Below are 18,210 nucleotides of genomic sequence, written 5' to 3'. Positions count from 1 at the left end.
CTCTAACCGTGCCCGACCTCGCACCTATTCCGCGTCGGCGCCCGTCTATTCAGTGCGGACATCTCTATGCACGCAGTATGGGAATAAACCGCCGCATGTACGATCTTAAGCTACGCGCGCAAAAACAACACGTGCGAACACCCGTCTCCGCGCATTGTCTACGGACATGTCGAGACTTGTTCATACGTTTGAGTTACCTGCACCGCCGCCGCCCCGCGCCCGCCACACCACTACGTCCGAGCACATAGACTGTAGCCGTAGTGGTTTGGCGGGCGCGGCGCGGTGACGTACTGCGAAACTCAAATGTTTCGCTAGACGCCGCCGCGCCGCGCCCGCCTAACCACTACGGCCGAGCACATAGACTAGGTATACTCTTCTACCTCTAGACCATAGAGAAATAATATAAGCTCCAGATAAAAATAATCTATGCCCCAGAATTCAGGGTTTTCAGATAAATAAAGTTAATAAAGTCCATAGACTATAATACAATATATTCTAAAAGGTTTGCAATCACTGTCATATATTATTAAAAATAATTAGAACTTTATTCTAATCCATATTATAATAAAGTTCAAATTATTTCAGAACGTTGGAGCGGAGCTCGGAGCAGGAGCACGGAGCACTGGAGCAATGGGATTTCACCCGGAGCAGGAGAGGAGCCGGAGCATAGAAAATTTGTAGTGCTCCACTGCTCCGGATTTTTTTTTATTAAGTAATAAATTTTCATCCTAAAATCCAATGAAAATAATATTTATTTTGACACTTTGCAACACTGGAATTATTTAAAATATGCCAACACTGCTGAGTGATAAATAACCTCACTTTTTTGACAGAAGAGGCGAATAGTGAGAGACGATTTGCTGTTGTTTTTGTTTAATAGAATTAAAATTAATAATAAAAATGACGATTATTTAAAAACTAAGTACTAATTTTTTAATATTTGTATACATTTATAATACTTATTAAAACTTTTTACCCGGAACGGAGCAGGCCCTGGAGCGGAGCCGGAGCAAGTGTTAGGTGCCGGAACAGAGCAACTCAAAAAGGGCCCGCTCCAACGCTCTGAATTATTTTAATAATATATGGCAGCGATTGCAAACCTTTTAGGACTGGGGCTACCATATTTATTTCGATAGGTAGGTACCTTTGGCGGCTTCCACCTTTGGTAGGTATATCCTACTCAAACAGAAGTAAAAGAAATATTATATTGTGTAAGTTGGTATTATTTAAACTAAAACTAAATAAAACTGTACAGCAAAGATGATGCCTACGCAAATTCACTAGATTTTTACTATTAAAGCTAATTTATGATGTGTGTTTATCTCACTTATCTGGTCAACCCAACACGCCGGGCCCCCAGGCTAGAGTCCTGTCAGCCCTCCCAAGCTATGACCTACACCACTCCGAAATTCGGGTAGACACGGAGAATTTTTTGACAGTTCCATTAGGGATTGGGTTTCTAAAAAAACCCGACATTGGTATTTCGAAATTTTTGTGTTAGAAATAAAAATCTAAGAAATTTTTATAAAAAGGTTGCTGGAGAATAATAACAAATCATTTTTTTGCCATGTTTTTATTTGTCTAAGCCCAAAGGTATAGTTTATTGGCTTTCAATTTCAATGTTTAAAATCATTCTGATAATTTTCATGTTTGGGGGGTGCCATACTTACACAATTTTTTTCTTTTTTTGGACCATGTCCGATCCTAATAAGATCATATATACGGCTCCCACAGAGTGGATGTTTGTATTGACAGATTTTGTTTTTATGAGAAATGGATGTCTGCCATTTGCTCAACCTATTAGGTCCATACTCTGACTCATACACAAATTGAAAAACAATATGCCTACTTATCAGACCCAGGATTCGAACCTGGGACCCACGACGCAATAGACTTAAGCCGCGCGGCGATTGTGGGTCGTTAAACTTACACAAATTGGATAGTTTTGACTATGTGTAATAGAGTTAGCTTAATAAGGTAACAAAATAAAACAAATAAATATAATATAATTATTAAAGTTATTTATTTAGAAATAATAAATATTTAACATATAGTCGAATTATTAGAATAAACAATCACCAAATATTTATATTACACGCTTACGATAAAATAAAAACAAATATGTTGCTGCAGCGGTGTTTTTGATTTTAAATTAATTTACAACTTTCTTATGCAATCTAAAATAATAAATCACAATGTTATTTTATTTTCTCCCTGAGATTTGATGCTTGCATCGAACACAATCAATAATTTATTTAAATTAATTTTGCCATAAATTATTACTTAACTTAATACAAAACACACAATTTTTGCCAAATATGGAGTATGATTATACAATGTGACAAAAAAAAAACTACAAAACTAACATGTTGGAAGGATAATTATAAAATAGGCGATCATAATAAAAAGATGAATTTATACAAAGCACCTATGTCAACAAAATGTGTTATTTTTACATAACGTTCGTCAAAATTATCGTGAATGGTGTTGATAACACAAGAGTTAGCTCTGATAAAACTGTTTGAAATAGAATTATATGAAGTAAACTTGCTAATTTAATTACTTTGTATTTTTATTGCAAATCAAGGGCAATAATTTTTTTAAATATCACAATATATTCAAAGTCGGTACTTTCAGAGAACAGAACCATGCGAAAATGTAGCTTTCATTTTTTGAAACTTGCGAAATCGTTACCTTACTTTGAAAAGGTTCTAACTGACATTTTGGCCTAAAATGACTTTTTGGTGTGAAAAGGTTCCATTAGCCATATTCTATCATATACGTTCATTTCAGAGTCATCTATTGTCAAATATGGGAATTAGCAGTATGCCGGAGTTCTATCTGTCTTTTTATATTGAAAATATGACCATTCCATATTTCAAACGCTCATAGCTCAAAACATGGTCAAGTGCAATTAGAACCTTTTCAAAGTAAGATAACGAAATGACAAAGATGTTTTTTTTGATAAAAACGGGTATATTACTGTACATGTACATGTCAATTTGTGTATGAGTCAGAGTATGGACCTAATAGGTTGAGCAAGTGACTGACATCCATTTCTCGTAAAAACAAAATCTGTCAATAGAAACCTCCACTCTGTGGAGGCCCTATGATCTTATTAGGATCGGACATGGTCGAAAAAATACTGTTAAATGATCTTTATAAACATCACTGCTGATATTGTCAAAGAGTATAATCCAGAAATAAAAGATAGACGTCCAACGTACAATATCAAAATCGGCACTCTAGTTTGAGCGAGAAAAAACATGTGATGTGTTGTTACAAATTGTTTATTTTATCTATTTACGGTTCTAAATAATATGGTTCCACATGATACTCTTAGTTAACAATGAAAATATTAACAGGGTTGCTATTTGTGAATTTTTTTAAAATAGATTTAAAAAAAGGCAGAGATACGGCGAATCCCTAAAAAGCACTGGATATACCTATTATAAATACTTATAAGCATAATTAGGTAGATTAGCAAAGTGAAAAAATGAACATTCAAAAATTCGATCAACTGCACTGTCTTCTGGAAGCATCCCAAGCAACATAAATGTATAAGGAAGAAAACTTTAGAGGTTATCATAACATCTGCGAAGATCTTTTGGTAGAGATGGATAGGTCACGTTGCTGAATGGATCTCATCATCCAACGTTACTAAATGGACACTTAAAAGACTCAAAGAGTAGCAAGAAGCCCTATATGTGAAGAGTGGCGTAAAGGTGGAGTGGCCTCTATCCAGCACCGGATGGAAGACGATTTAAAAATAGTGAATCAAATTACACCTAGTCCTTAGCGATTCCGAAACGCGAAACCCGGGTCGCAAAAAAATAATTCAAACATAAAAGTAAAAATCAATTAAAATTTATTGCTGTACTTGGTGAAGGCCACTTGAAATTTTCTATCTAATGGGTTTTTAGACATTTGGATTGGTTGTCAGAATGGGTGAATGCCGCTCAGGTGACCATCTAAGACTGAATAAGCACAGTTATCCAAAGGGTATATTCTACATACTGAGTGACAGTTTCGATGTATTTAATACATCAAACAGCTTGAATAATTGTATTGATATTAGACCGTGATATGGATATATAGAATAAGCAATGCTAACACAATAGAGAAGATAACTTTTTTTAAATTCACTTGATCCATAAACGCATGACGCAGCTGTTGTAAGTCCAATCAGGATTATATTAAGTAGTTAACAAATGTCTAATTGGACAGAAAAATCCTAATTGTAAAAGTCAATATAATAAAACAATTGTTGATAATGATACATATTATAATTTGTATATCGTTCCGGTTCACTATGACAAATCGAAATCTAATAATATTAAAAATAATAACAGAGGAATGTAAATTGAATCATTATAATGAAAGCTGAATGCTAAAGTTCAACTCCAAATCATTTAGGTTTATAACCAAAGAGATGGCACATATCAAAACAAGTTTCTTCAATAATATACTATGAAAGTGTGTCAATAGAAATTTGACAAAATAACAGTTTTAAACATCTTTTTGGATCTATTACAACTAAAATGTGATTTCTAAATTATTCATATATCATAGATAGGTAGGTAGTATAAATAATATATTATAAACTAATAGTTAAATTTCTATAATAAACATTATCACGTGACCAATCAAATATACAATATAATTGGAGAGGAAAATGATAAAAATAAATGTTATATTTTTACAATAATAACAAAGAAAATATTCTGTTTATTAGTACGTATATTAAAGTTTACATCTGCCACTTAACGAGTTCTGTTTAGGGTTTACGTTTACAATCTCGAACATTCCTGGAATTTGAAGATTACTATACCTATCTCCAATATATTATGGGATTACAAAAAAAGCAACTGAAATGTCTCATAGTGACTATATCATAGTGGACCGCAAACCCTAGTTCTGACAAAATGTTAACCAACGATTATTGTAGAATAATTCATTATAGGGCAGACGTAATTCTGAAAAACCAAGCTTAAGAGCAGCAAGCCCGTGTTTTTAAAAACATTATGTATTTTATTTTAATGTGAAATAAAACATGCCCTTTTAGCTATATAGATTTAAAAGATTTAAATTTGTATAATTCAACTGAGTGATGTAAAAAAAGAGATATTTAATTGTAACAGAGGTATTATGAATTTTTGCTGTTATATTGCATCTACTATAAAAGAAAATTGTTAAAATATCTATGAAAGAATATTTTGATCTACATAATAATATTCGAGTCTTATAAACATTATTTCTATTATGACATTTAAACGAATGTAGCAAGGTTAAGTTGGTAAACTACAGATATTGACACTGCTATCCGAATTCCTAATGCAAGCGTTTGATACGTTCTGATATTAATCGTGTTTACAGTTTATTTACAGCAGTTATAAACGATTCAACAGGACTTTTAATAATGCCGAATTGATATAATATTATTGTTAGTCATCGTGATGGCAAATCACATAGCAAAAGTGTGAAGTTATCTTCAAATGAACCTGTTGCGATACAAAGTAACTTGTAACTGACGTAACAGTAGCTTTTTGCTTCATGGGTTTTAGGCTGCATGTATATAGAAGGTTTTTATCAACATCTTTGGAAGATAAAGATATTAAATTAAATATGTTTGTGTGCTTTTAGGCCGAGGCACTAACTACATAGTAAATAGTAACTAGTAGTAGCACGTACATAGTAAAAATATCAATGTATTTATCTCTTTCCTAGAATCACATCCTGTAACTAAAAATAATTATTATTGAATCATATTAGTTGTTTTTTTTTTTGTGTATAAGAAGTACGTTATCTGTTGGAGTAGTTGTATTATAGGACTCTTAGATGCCATTTAGTTACAGGGATTTTTTTGTTTTGTGTAATATTTTATAGGTACTCACTCGATTTAGAAATATGAATGTCTCTTGGATTCCGGTATAACTCAATAGTTGTATGACAACTGGTTTGACCGGTTTCGATGCACCCTTTCAAACCTTTTGATGGATTAATTACGCCATCTGCTCAATGAAAATGGCTACTGATAACTAACGGGCATGCTGCAATTAAGCTTAGTATATATAAAAGTTAGTTAAATACAAATGTAGGTATTAAATATTTTCAAATGAAACAGAATGTTATCATAATCACATTGACAATCCTGTAATTACATACACACTCAAATATTTAATCAATGTATCAATATAATGTCCGTGGAAGGTCAAATGTTGATGGGCGGATTTCATACAAACTTCATATTGATGAAAATATTGAAGGAAATTTTGATGGTGTGTGTACCCAGTTTACAATATGGGACAGTATATAGGTACTTATATGTGATAGTTTCCTAACTCTCATTTTCAGGGCTATAAAAGATATTGATTCTCCTGTAGAAAAATATACCAATTGCGATGACTAAAAAGACAACGAGGACATCTTTGAAGTTGTCTAATGCGTCACGATCGTCTGTGACAGTAGCTTCAGTGTGATTAGGTGAGGCTGCGTTCGGGGGTCTCTCTTCTTCCGCCTTTAAAGCTATTTGGCTCAAAACTGTTTTTTCTTCATCGGTAAGAGGCTTCGCAGCGGTCTGTGACAGGAGGGCGGAGGTTACACCGCACTGCGGACACTCCCAGCACTTTGATTTTCTGGCAAGAGCTCGCCTCTCTGCGGGAGTGTACTCCAATGATCCGATTGTGCCTTCGGCGGGCGTCGGCATGAACGCTATCAATGCCAGGAGAGCTGTCCTTATCGACCAAGAGGGCTGCCAAGTTTCCGGGTGGTGGCCTGAAATCGACAGACATATCTTTTTGTTGACCTCAAATCTGCCATTCGGTGTGAGCAAAATAATATGCGGAGGCTGCATGGGATATTCTTTTGGCAGGATTATTCTGCCATGGTAGACACCATTTTCGAACTCTGTACTTTTTGGTCCTTGAACTGTAAAATGCCACTCGAACAAATTATCTTCTAAAGGTTTTGCACAATATTCTTCGGTCGCTTCCGCCAATTCGATGGCTTCTCGCATGAGCCGTTTCACACCGGGGCACTTTGTATTGTATCTATTGCCAATATCTTCCATTTCAATTTTTTACGTAAAATACTGAATAATTTGTAATAAGGAAACAATTTGTGCTATATCTGTCAAATCCACTTCACCTTTCTATTGAACTAAACTTCAATTCACTATGTTATCAAAATATTACCAAGAAGGTAGGTGTCGTGTTTATGGTAACCAATGAAATCATTCTACGTAATGTCATAAAAATATATTTTTAAACAATTTTTTAGAGAAAAATATTTTTCACTCTCAATAAAATACAAAACAATTATATGAAATATATATAACGTTCTTTTTCGATATTATTAGTAAAACTAGGTATAATATGGAGTTGAATAGAATAATATTCAAATAGGTAGGTAGGTACCTGGGTATATAGGTAGGTAACTTAACAATGTAATTAAACGATAATAATTATTACATCGATGCTATAAAATATTTTTTTACTTTTTAATAATTATTATTCAATGCAATGCATTCATAAAAATATCAGAATATAATGTCATTCCTAATGGCCTTTACACACACATTATTTACCGCATGCTCAGGAGCGTACGCGCCGGAATCCGGTAGTGTGCGCGTAATATCACACGTGTCAGATGTCTGCTGCTACAATTTACATGTCAACTATATCAGCAACGTTTTGCGCATGTTATGAGGAGTACGCGCCGGGATTGAGCGTCTAGGCATGTTATCGCGCGTTCATTACGGCGTGATCGTTGGTCGTTGTCGTTGTCGGAGCGTACAACAATTCAACGGTTTTAGCATGGTTTTAGTGAGTGTGTGTGAGTGTGTTATTTTGACACACTGCATTTTGACATTTAGCTCAAACACAGTTTCGCAAACAAACCATTCTTGAGATAAAACAATTCAATCAAATCCTTCCGCACACAACATAACCAAAATATAACGCGTGAACAATTTAACTATATTTTTATACAAGAAGGCATCCGTACACACTTAATTTGTACATTATAAATGGATATACAAAGAAGAAATATTATACTAGCTGCGCTTGTGCGTGCGCAAATATAAGTTTAAGTCAAAACAAAAAAACGAAAAGTCTGGATTAAAGACTATACGGTGTTTTGATCACCTACTCTTAATTCATGAATTACGTCAAAATATCCCAATGATTTAAAAATTTATTTAAGAATGAATGAATGAAGTACATCATTTGATTACAGATTCATTCTCAATATCCCCGATCTATCAATCCATATTTGACATGTTTGCCGTTGGAAGCTCTTGGTACTTCGTGAAGAGCAGCAGATCGTAACACCGCAATGATGGCTCATATACCTACTTCATCTCTTCCGCAACCGCTACGTCGACTTTCCTCTACTTTTTTAAAAAATTCTTTCCGAAAAGAACCCCTAAGGCTTTGAATTATTTTTACTACAAAGTCTCTATTATTCGCTATTGACTCTGAAGTCCTTTGAGATGTTGATCGTATTTTTCGCCTTGTGTTCTTCTGTGATGGCCCCTTTTTACCACCTTTTCTTCTCGATTACTTATCTCTCTGGTTGCTCATCTTGTTTTACCGGCTGGCAGGACTGACGCTTCTATCGTAGCGTGCTTTGTCTTTGGTTCTTCAATTGTTTTGATTGTTTTCCCCAAAGAGATTGGATTCCTCCGTCCGGACAGTCTAATCTCTTTGGTTTTCCCTTTCTTCAGAAGCGAAAAAAAATTGTCAAACGTTGAAGTGCAGTTAAATTGTGAAATTTGTGCAATAATGGAGCGTAATGAAGCCAGCAACGTCGCGGAGGGACTAGGGATGGAGACCGACTCGAATAAGTCGGAATTGCTGTTGGACGATCCAGTGTGTGAACTGAGGGCAACAGTAATGTCACTTGATAACAAGGTATCACAGATTTTTTCAATCTTGACCCAACAGGGTCTGCCTGCAGTGGTGCCTACTCTGCAGAGGCCGACGGTAAACATCGACTCTCCGGTAAGTTTTTTACGGCCACCCGCAAGGCCTGAAACAGCGGAAAAACCCAACAGGATTCCGTTGCCAATATTTGGCGGCCCCGTCTTTCGTTGAGTTGGGACTCAACGATGAGTTACGCCCCTACGATCGTTCATCGCAAACGATACATCTAATGGAGCGTACGATCGCCGGCCTCCAAAATGCGATGCTCAAAAGGAGTGTATTCGGGACGCGTTACAGCGAGTGGTCGACTCTGTCAGCGACCACAGCATCGGTACGGCTCTTTTTGAGACGGTCGTAAAGGAGTTCGGGCCCTCTTCAGCACTCAACAAAGTGTCTGAGGACGTCACCCGAATCCTTTGTGGAAAACGGGCAGAGTTGGTTCAGACGAGGCGGAAGAAAATCCTCTCCGGTTTAAAAGACACTTTCACCCGAGAGGCTCTTAACAAGATCCCACCTAGCGCCGAACATATCTTCAATAAATATACACTGGCGGGGTTACTAGAAAGAGGTGGGGGTCGTGAGAAGGTCTTCGATCAGACCACCAAAGTGGTTGACCAGGGCAGGGAGAGTCAACCTAGCACTTCGTCAGGTGGACACAAGGACACCTTTTGGAGGCAGGGATACACGAGGAGGATACCAGACCAGGTTAGAGGTGGCTTGCCGAGAGGCCCACGCCCATCCAACCAAGGTTTTCCGAGAGATAACCGAGGTGGTGCGAGGGGCACTTACCCTAGACGCAGGTGACCGGGTCTCCCTCACCACGTTCAAATGGGGACGCCTCCAGCATTTCCAGGAAATCTGGCAGGCCAAGGGTGCACCACCACCATTATTAAAAATAATAACGGGAACCCGTATTCCGTTTATAAAGAAACCCCCTCTAATAATGCCTTCCGTACAATTCCAGAAGGATTTCCAAACGTGACAATCGCCGGAGATCACTTCACAAATCACGGAACTGAAGAAATCGGGAGTATTGGAATTGGCAGAGCCATCTCCGAGCTTTCTCTCAACCCTGTTCCTAGTAAGGAAGCAAGACGGCAGTTAACGACCCGTCTTCAACCTAAAACGCCTAAACGGTTTCCTACAACCAAGGCCGTTCAAACTGTTCCACCATTTCAAGGTCCCAACATTCCTGCAAAGGGAAGACTGGTTAGTAAAAATAGACCTAAGCCAAGCGTACCTACATGTAGCTATAGCTATACAACATCGCCGATTTCTTCGGCTAGTTTACCAAGGAGAACTCCATCAATTCACATGCCTTCCGTTCGGACTGTCGGCAGCACCAAGACTGTTTGCCGCATTAACAAACTGGATGGCCGAACACCTCCGGGGAAAGGGTATGAGAATCGTCACTTACTTAGACGACTAACTGTTGGAAAATCAGTCCAGAGAGATTCTTCTGTCGCAACTGACTTATATGATAGATTTCATGCAGGCACTAGGCTGGATAATAAACAAGAAAAAATCTTGTCTGATTCCAAGCCAACAGCGGGAGTTCTTGGGTATCACGTGGGATACTCACAACAATCGGAAATATCTATCAACAGAGAAGTGCACATCACTTCGTCACCACCTGCAATTGCAGATCCAAAAAGGCAGTTGGTCGCTCAGGCAGGCCCAACGCCTCCTCGGGCGACTCAACTTTGCAACCTTCGTCACTCCACAGGGGAGGTTGCATTGCCGACGTCTACAACGTACGAGCGCTCAATTATCAAGGAGTCACCCTCACAAATCAACATCGATTCCACCACAAGCTCGAGAGGACATCATGTGGTGGATTCGAGCGGTGAGCTCCTCAGGAAAGATTCACAGGGCACCCTACAATCATTTCCTCACCACAGACGCAGCCGAGTCAGGCTGGGGAGCGCAGTTAGACGAGTGCCACATATCAGGTACATGGACAAAACGCCAATCTACGTGGCACTCCAACCGAAAAGAGCTGTATGCAGTACTCTCAGCCATACAACTCCGAGAGCAAACGCTCAGGGGATCAGAATTACTCCTACAAACTGACAACAAAACAGTGGTGGCCTACATCAACAACGAAGGGGGCACAAAGTCTGCAACCCTACTAAGTCTTTGCTGAAGCCTTCCAGGAAAATACAACTGCGTGGCAGACCATCTCTCACGCAGCAAAATTATCGCAGAATGGCACCTAGTTATGGCGGCTACAGCTCCCCTATTTCAAAGATGGCGACTCCCAGACGTAGACCTGTTCGCGCCCAACACAGCCCATGTTGTCGCAACGTATGTCTCACGAAATCCGAACGATGCCCTTGCACTGTTCCACGATGCCTTCAGTCGACAGTGGGACTTCAAACTAGCCTGGATATTCCCGCCACTGAATCTAATTCCACAAGTATTGGCACACCTGACCATGGCAAGGTGAAAATATTTACTAGTGGCCCCATGGTGGAAGAAGTGTTTTTGGAGCGCAGACTTACAGCAGAGATCACTGGAACCCCCCTACCCGATCCCGCACTTGGAGTTATTTCTAGTGGATACGGTGACAAACCATCCACCTCCACAAGTCCGGGATCTATCACTCCAGTTATGGATAATTTTGGGTGGGCAGAGTTAGTTTCTAGCTGGTCGGTAGAGGACAGATCACTTCTCACTTCCGGCTGGCGACAATCCACTTTGAAGACTTATATACCTGCATGGGACAAATGGAAGACATGGTGCATGGACAACACGATAAGCTATAATACCCCCGAGCCAATTGAAGTGGCTAGATACCTGGGTCATTATACATTAATGAAGGTCTTTCATATAACACTATTCTTGTACATAAGTCAGCCATAGCTACTTTTTGCAAACCTATGATCAGTAAAGACATCAGCAGTAACATAGTAGTGCGTCATATGTTAAAAGCCATATCCACCCGCAAGACTAGACCTATAAAACCATCGATTTGGGATCCAAGAATAATCGTGGACTACCTCAAGAAAACAACACCACTAGTATACAACCTCTATGAAGTTTCACGCAGAACAGCTATATTATTATGACTCGCATCGGGACGACGGGTTCATGACCTTACCCTACTCAGTCTAGCGGATAATGGCCTAGTCGATAATGGCGACCATATAATTAATTCTATGGCCAGTGTTTGGTTCCAAGACAGACACATCAAGGAACCGCCAATCTGGATGGAAATTAAGCGCTTCCAGCTGCCAAAACATCCATCCAGTATTTTGGCTACGAAAACTTATCTGCGTTTCCAATGAGAGAAGAGAAGAGGGTGGTAATATTCTGGCATTATTTATCTCGTCAAGAGGCCCCCCAAAACCTGCGACTCGAGCAGTCATCGGAAATTGGGTGAAGTCAGTACTCGCTGATGCAGGGGTACAGGAATCACCAGGCAGTACTCGATCAGCAGTCGCCTTTCTAAATTGGTTAGAGAACTACCCCTAGATGACATCTTGCAGAGAGGTAATTGGCGCCAAGAAGCTACTTTTAAAACATTTTACCAGAGACCGATAGACACACAGACTTCTACAGCGGGGGAACAAAATATGTTGACCTCTCTGTTCAGCCCGGTGCACTGAGCCTAAAAGCAAGGAGATGTTATACCTAATTCTCATGTTAGGTTCATCCACCTTATCTTGCAGGATCTATCTTGCTTTACCAGGTGATAACAAACAGATATCTCAAGGGACTTCAGAGTCAATAGCGAATATGAAAGGAGTTTTACCTACCATTAAAACTCTTATTATTCTTATTGACTCTGAAGTCCAGAGAACACCTACCTGGTTTCCTTGAGACATATCAAATTGAAGAACAAAAGACAAAGCACGCTACGATAGAAGCGTCAGTCCTGCCAGCCGGTAAAACAAGATGAGCAACCAGAGAGATAAGTAATCGAGAAGAAAAGGGGGTAAAAAGGGGCCATCACAGAAGAACACAAGGCGAAAAATACGATCAACATCTCAAGGGACTTCAGAGTCAACAAGAAGGTAGGTAAAACTCCTTTCATTGGCCTCGGGAAATCCTCTCTCTTTGAATAAATTTATTATTTTTGCATACGCCACATCGCGTAAATTTTTATTTTTATATGCCGCCGATTTGATTCTCCACAAACATGGGAGTATTTTATACATGTCCATAAGGTCTGTAATAAATTGGCGAGAGAAATTGCGAACGTCCATTTGTGACGAACGTAGTAAAACGATTTGAGGTACGGCACGCGTGAAAGATTGGGCGCGACCAACGCGACTTTAGACACACGACCATTCCCGTGTGATATCGCGCACACGAGGCTTTCACGCAGACAAGATTGTGTGTGTGCAGTGTCTACATTCAGTGAAAATTAATCCTACTAGGTGTGAAAATATAAACGTAATGTAGGTACCTAGGTAGGAATGGTATTTGCTTTTTATAAAATTGTTTATTATTGGCTGAAAAGTAATGATGAAATTACCTAGATCAAAATAAATATTCTTATTTTTTCGAAAATACTAGGTACCTAGTCTTTGTCAGCTAAATTATTTGGTAACTACCTATCACTTCAGTAGGTACGTAGGTAATTTAATTGTAGAATACATACATTTTGTAATTTCTATTGTTTATGGTCACCAAATTACAAATTGTCCAATTGTTCATAGACTATAAACTCAGATAATGGAGTTGATTTGATCGTTAGGTGGCGTATTGGTTTCTTTCATGAGTAAATTTGTTGTCAAACCGAAAATGTCGAGTGAGTGAATAGTTTTTAGAAAAAAGCATATTGCGACATTTAAATGACGCCTACAAAGTCATCAAAACACGAAGTCGAAATGGTCATTCGAAATCGCAAAACCGTCATCAAAGACGGAGTTATGACAATGTCTGGAGTGGGTGATCCTAGCGTTTTTCATGCCCTTGTGGTCATTTTTCTGGAGTTTTTCGCGTGGGGCTTGCTCACGATGCCCATAATATCGGTGCTGAACTCGACCTTCCCGGAACACACTTTCCTGATGAACGGTCTAATAATGGGCATCAAGGGCATCCTGTCGTTTCTCAGCGCGCCGTTGATCGGAGCCCTGTCAGACGTGTGGGGCCGCAAGTTCTTTTTGCTGATAACGGTGTTCTTCACCTGCTTCCCCATACCTCTGATGACCGTCAATACGTGGTGGTTTTTCGCCATGATCAGCATCAGTGGGGTGTTCGCCGTGACGTTTTCGATCGTGTTCGCGTACGTGGCGGACGTGACTTCTGAGGCCGACCGCTCTCGGGCGTACGGGCTGGTCTCTGCGACCTTCGCCGCGAGCATGGTCATCTCTCCCGCGCTGGGGGCTTACCTGATGGACGCGTACAACGAGACGCTAGTGGTGGCTTTGGCGACGGCTATCGCGATCCTGGACGTTTTCTTTATCCTCGTGGCCGTGCCTGAGAGTCTGCCCGAGAAAGTGAGGCCGAGCTCGTGGGGTGCCCCAATCAGCTGGGAGCAGGCGGACCCGTTTGCGGCGCTGCGTAAGGTCGGCAAGGACCAGACTGTCCTGATGCTGTGCGTCACCGTGTTTCTGTCGTACCTGCCAGAGGCCGGCCAGTACTCATGCATATTCGTATACCTTAAACTGGTGATGGGCTTCGGAGTGGTGCAGGTGGCGGTGTTCATCGCCACGGTCGGCATCCTGAGCATCGCCGCGCAGATAATCCTCGGCTTCCTCATGAGAACCCTGGGTGCCAAGCACACCATTATGATAGGGCTGCTGTTCGAGACCTTGCAGCTGATGTGGTACGGATTCGGAAGCCAGACCTGGATGATGTGGGCGGCGGGGGTCCTCGCCTCCATCTCATCCATCACATATCCCGCCATCAGCGCCTTTGTCTCCATGAACAGCACTGTGGACCAGCAGGGCGTGGTCCAGGGGATGGTGACAGGAATGCGAGGTCTCTGCAACGGGCTGGGCCCGGCCATGTTTGGGGTGATCTTCTACTTCTTCCATGTCGATCTGAACGAAGACCACTTGGGGAACAAGATTCACCGCAATTACACGGAAGCGGAGGCGCAGTACATCAGGCTGGTGCCCGGCCCTCCGTTCGTGTTCGGAGCCCTCCTGGTCATCTGCGCCCTGCTCGTCGCCGCCTTCATTCCCGAAGAGCTGCCGCGACGCCAGAGCACGGAGCTGCACTACGAAGTCGAGAGAGGGAGGCGGGTGGCGGGTCCCCTGTCGCCGCTCATGGCCGCCGACTCCGCCGCCCTCTAGTGCTCGCTTTCCCCCTCCCCCTCACCCTCTCGATCGCCTCCGCGCGCCGCTTCCGATGCTGACTCTGCGTCCATCGAAGCTTTCGACGTGTGAAGTGGGCGGTCTCAGATACTTACCAGCGTCCTCACTCATCTACGCAGCGACATCCTGGAATTTATAAGAAACAGAAACTGTTGAGCGAGAGGCGGGATGTCTCCGGATTCGATTGCTTTATTTCTATCGAATTATTGACGCGACGGTAGTCTGTCGAAGTGCGGAGTCCCGATCCGATCGGGCGGTGTCGGCCATCGGGGTGTTCAGTGACAATCATTCGCTGTCAACAGTCCTCAGTCTATTCGTTGACCTCTGTGTTTTGCATTTATTTCCCTTCCCGTAGACGTAAAGATATCATAGTTTTACCGAGATAACCGCAAGCGCTTCTCTGTGCTGCGGGTAAATGTTGCCGAATTTTGCATTAAGTAGATGAAATTTATTTTTCGCTTCCCTCTTGCCGTCTCTCGACGTCCCTGTGGTCTATTGGTAACGGACAAATCCTAATGGTGTTTCGAGAAATATATTCTCCTAGTGTTTAATACATACGTGAGTGTGAGCTGTGAATATAGGAAATAATCAATTGTGTAATTTTAATCTTTTATTATACGCTTTTTTTTTTTGGACAGTGCCGCCTATTGACTTTCATATGTTTATTGTCTTGTGTAGTTTTTTCCCCAATCAAAACCCTTCTTCTAGTGGCCAGTGTGCATTGCAATCATTCCATAGTATTTTTAGGAATAAATTTAAAATTTCCCATTAGCGTCCATTTTTACCCACTAAACCGTTTATCTGCCGCACTTAATCTATTTTTGACCACACAATAAATCTGCATAACAAAATGTACACATACATACTGTGCAAACAACATTTTTGTTGTTTTGATTTTGTGTAATGACTTATATTTTTGTGAGTTATTAATTACTTAATTGGTCATTATCAAAAATATAAGCCTCAGGCCCCTTGATTAAATGTACTTATTCATCTATCCATTAAGTATGTAGTTTTCTTTGGGTTTTCATAATGTGGTTCGATGGTCATAGCAATCGCAAGTTCCACATTACGGTAAAACCCAAAGAATATTTCATAAAGATAATGAACAGAATCATTCTGATCTGACCTACCTACACTTATATAATAATATACTTTTTCTCATAAAATAAAACAATAGTTCACTGTAAATATTCAATGGACGGTTTAATTAAGGGCTTGAACAGACAGATAGCGGTCAGGCGTTCTGCGTTACGCGTTCAGAATTCAGTGTTCTTTGTAGTGTATGGACTTCATCAAAACTGTACACACAGCAGGCAGTTCGACCGTGCCGATCCAGACACTGCAAAGAACGCTGAACGCAGAACGCCTGACCGCTTTCTGTCTGTTCAAGCCCTTTTAGGTAATACCCAAGATGTACCTATTACATGTTTTATAATTCAGTATGGCATGTGCTCAAAATTTGACAGATATTCACAGTTTTTATATGAATTTAATATAAGATATGCGCAGATAAGCGGCGGTCGGTATGTGTAAATAAAATTGTATTGATAATAATTATTGTGTTTTCTGTTTCAAAGGCACCACCATTTATTTTATATAATATATACTATATATTATAAAAAAAAATGATAACTAGAATGCAAGATATAAATATTGCACAAAGAACTTTATTCTGTTTAAATTTGGAGTTTAATTTATTCTATGTAAATAATTGTATTATTATTGAATATTCTTTCAGTATAATACCTGATAAGCGCTCCTTTTAGTGATAGTATTTAACTATTATTTTTGACAAAACCCTGAAAATATTCACCGGGTCGTAAAAGATGAATTTTTACATGTTTTAAGCGAGTGATTTTTTTTTTTTTTTGTGATTTTTGGGGGTGTGTTGGATTTTTGCTGTAAGCGATTTAATTTATAAAAAGAGTATACTATACTTACTTATAACTTTTTCATTAATATTTTTTTATCGAGTCATTCTTGCATTTCAATATTTAATTTGTTTACGGGCATTCTGAATATGTAAAGACTTCTTACTAAAGTAAAGTAAAGTACAAAAGATATATTTGAAACGTCGTCTGATAAAATGCTAATTTAACAATACTTATAAGTGCTAATTTAATTACGTAAATCAATCGGGGCGACCCACAGTTGATTAATGCATAAATAATACTGAAACGTCATAAATATCAAAATTTTTCTAAAAACATTGAATTTTTTCAAAATTTATGGAAAATATCAAGATGATGCATGTCAAATAGGCTATAATATATATATATTATATCAAGGGCAAAAGAAAAATAGTTTCTTTAATTAATAGATTTCTTTGAGTTGCAATAATTTATTGATATTAATTGTGGTAAATTGATTCGATAAACTGGTTTTAAGAAAAATTCTATATTGATTGGTAATTAGGAGTAGATGATTCATATTCTTTACATGCAGTAAGTATGGAATATATTTCAATTCTTCTTATATCAACGGTGAATAATAAATACAGTCGAACTTGGTTATTATGAGGAAGACGGGACCAACTGAATTCGCTCGTTATAAGCATTACTCCTTATATCAGAGAATAGGTATTTTTAAATGAGCGGTCACATAACACAAAAAGTCGCAATTCAAACAAAAATACACAATTAGAACCTCGTAATGTTTATTATGCATTGTCCAGAGTAAGCATAATATGTAGAACATAAAAAAATATGAAAACCATCCAACAAGCATGGCATTCATAAACTACAAAAGAAGTTGTTTATTGAATGAACGCTGGTAGCTACTGACTTCAGCTTGGATTTTTTTACATGAAATTTTAACCATATGCGTGGATACTTTTTGAATGTTATCGGCGAAAACACCAATTGGGTACTTAGACACTTAACCAGTGTCATAAACATAATCCGGTCTCGGCGGTATCGGTCTACGGTCAGATTTTATTGCTTAGGGTCGAAAATCTTTTGAAACGATTGACACATTAACTAAGAAAATTTTTGACAATATTTTTGTTCGGT

The 18,210-nt window shown here is 39.3% G+C and overlaps 2 protein-coding genes across 2 annotated transcripts; one reads left to right on the top strand and one right to left on the bottom strand.

The window, feature by feature from the left end:
* Positions 1-1,795: 1,795 nt before the first annotated feature.
* LOC147071331 (ubiquitin-conjugating enzyme E2 J1-like) lies at positions 1,796-7,244 on the bottom strand. Its single transcript, XM_085948194.1, has one exon. It carries the CDS (start codon positions 7,067-7,069, stop codon positions 6,338-6,340), a length of 732 nt encoding a protein of 243 aa, XP_085804320.1. The 5' UTR covers positions 7,070-7,244; the 3' UTR covers positions 1,796-6,337.
* Positions 7,245-13,612: 6,368 nt separating this feature from the next.
* On the top strand, positions 13,613-15,175 carry LOC147071330 (solute carrier family 71 member 1). Its single transcript, XM_085948059.1, has one exon. The coding sequence runs from the start codon at positions 13,727-13,729 to the stop codon at positions 15,173-15,175; it is 1,449 nt and encodes a 482-aa protein (XP_085804185.1). The 5' UTR covers positions 13,613-13,726.
* Positions 15,176-18,210: the final 3,035 nt, after the last annotated feature.

The sequence above is a fragment of the Rhyacophila brunnea genome, unplaced genomic scaffold (genome assembly GCF_057557595.1).
Source record: "Rhyacophila brunnea isolate RB1 unplaced genomic scaffold, BYU_Rbru_1.0 scaffold_20, whole genome shotgun sequence".
NCBI classification, from domain to species: domain Eukaryota; kingdom Metazoa; phylum Arthropoda; class Insecta; order Trichoptera; family Rhyacophilidae; genus Rhyacophila; species Rhyacophila brunnea.
This window is presented reverse-complemented; position numbering and strand designations above follow the sequence as displayed.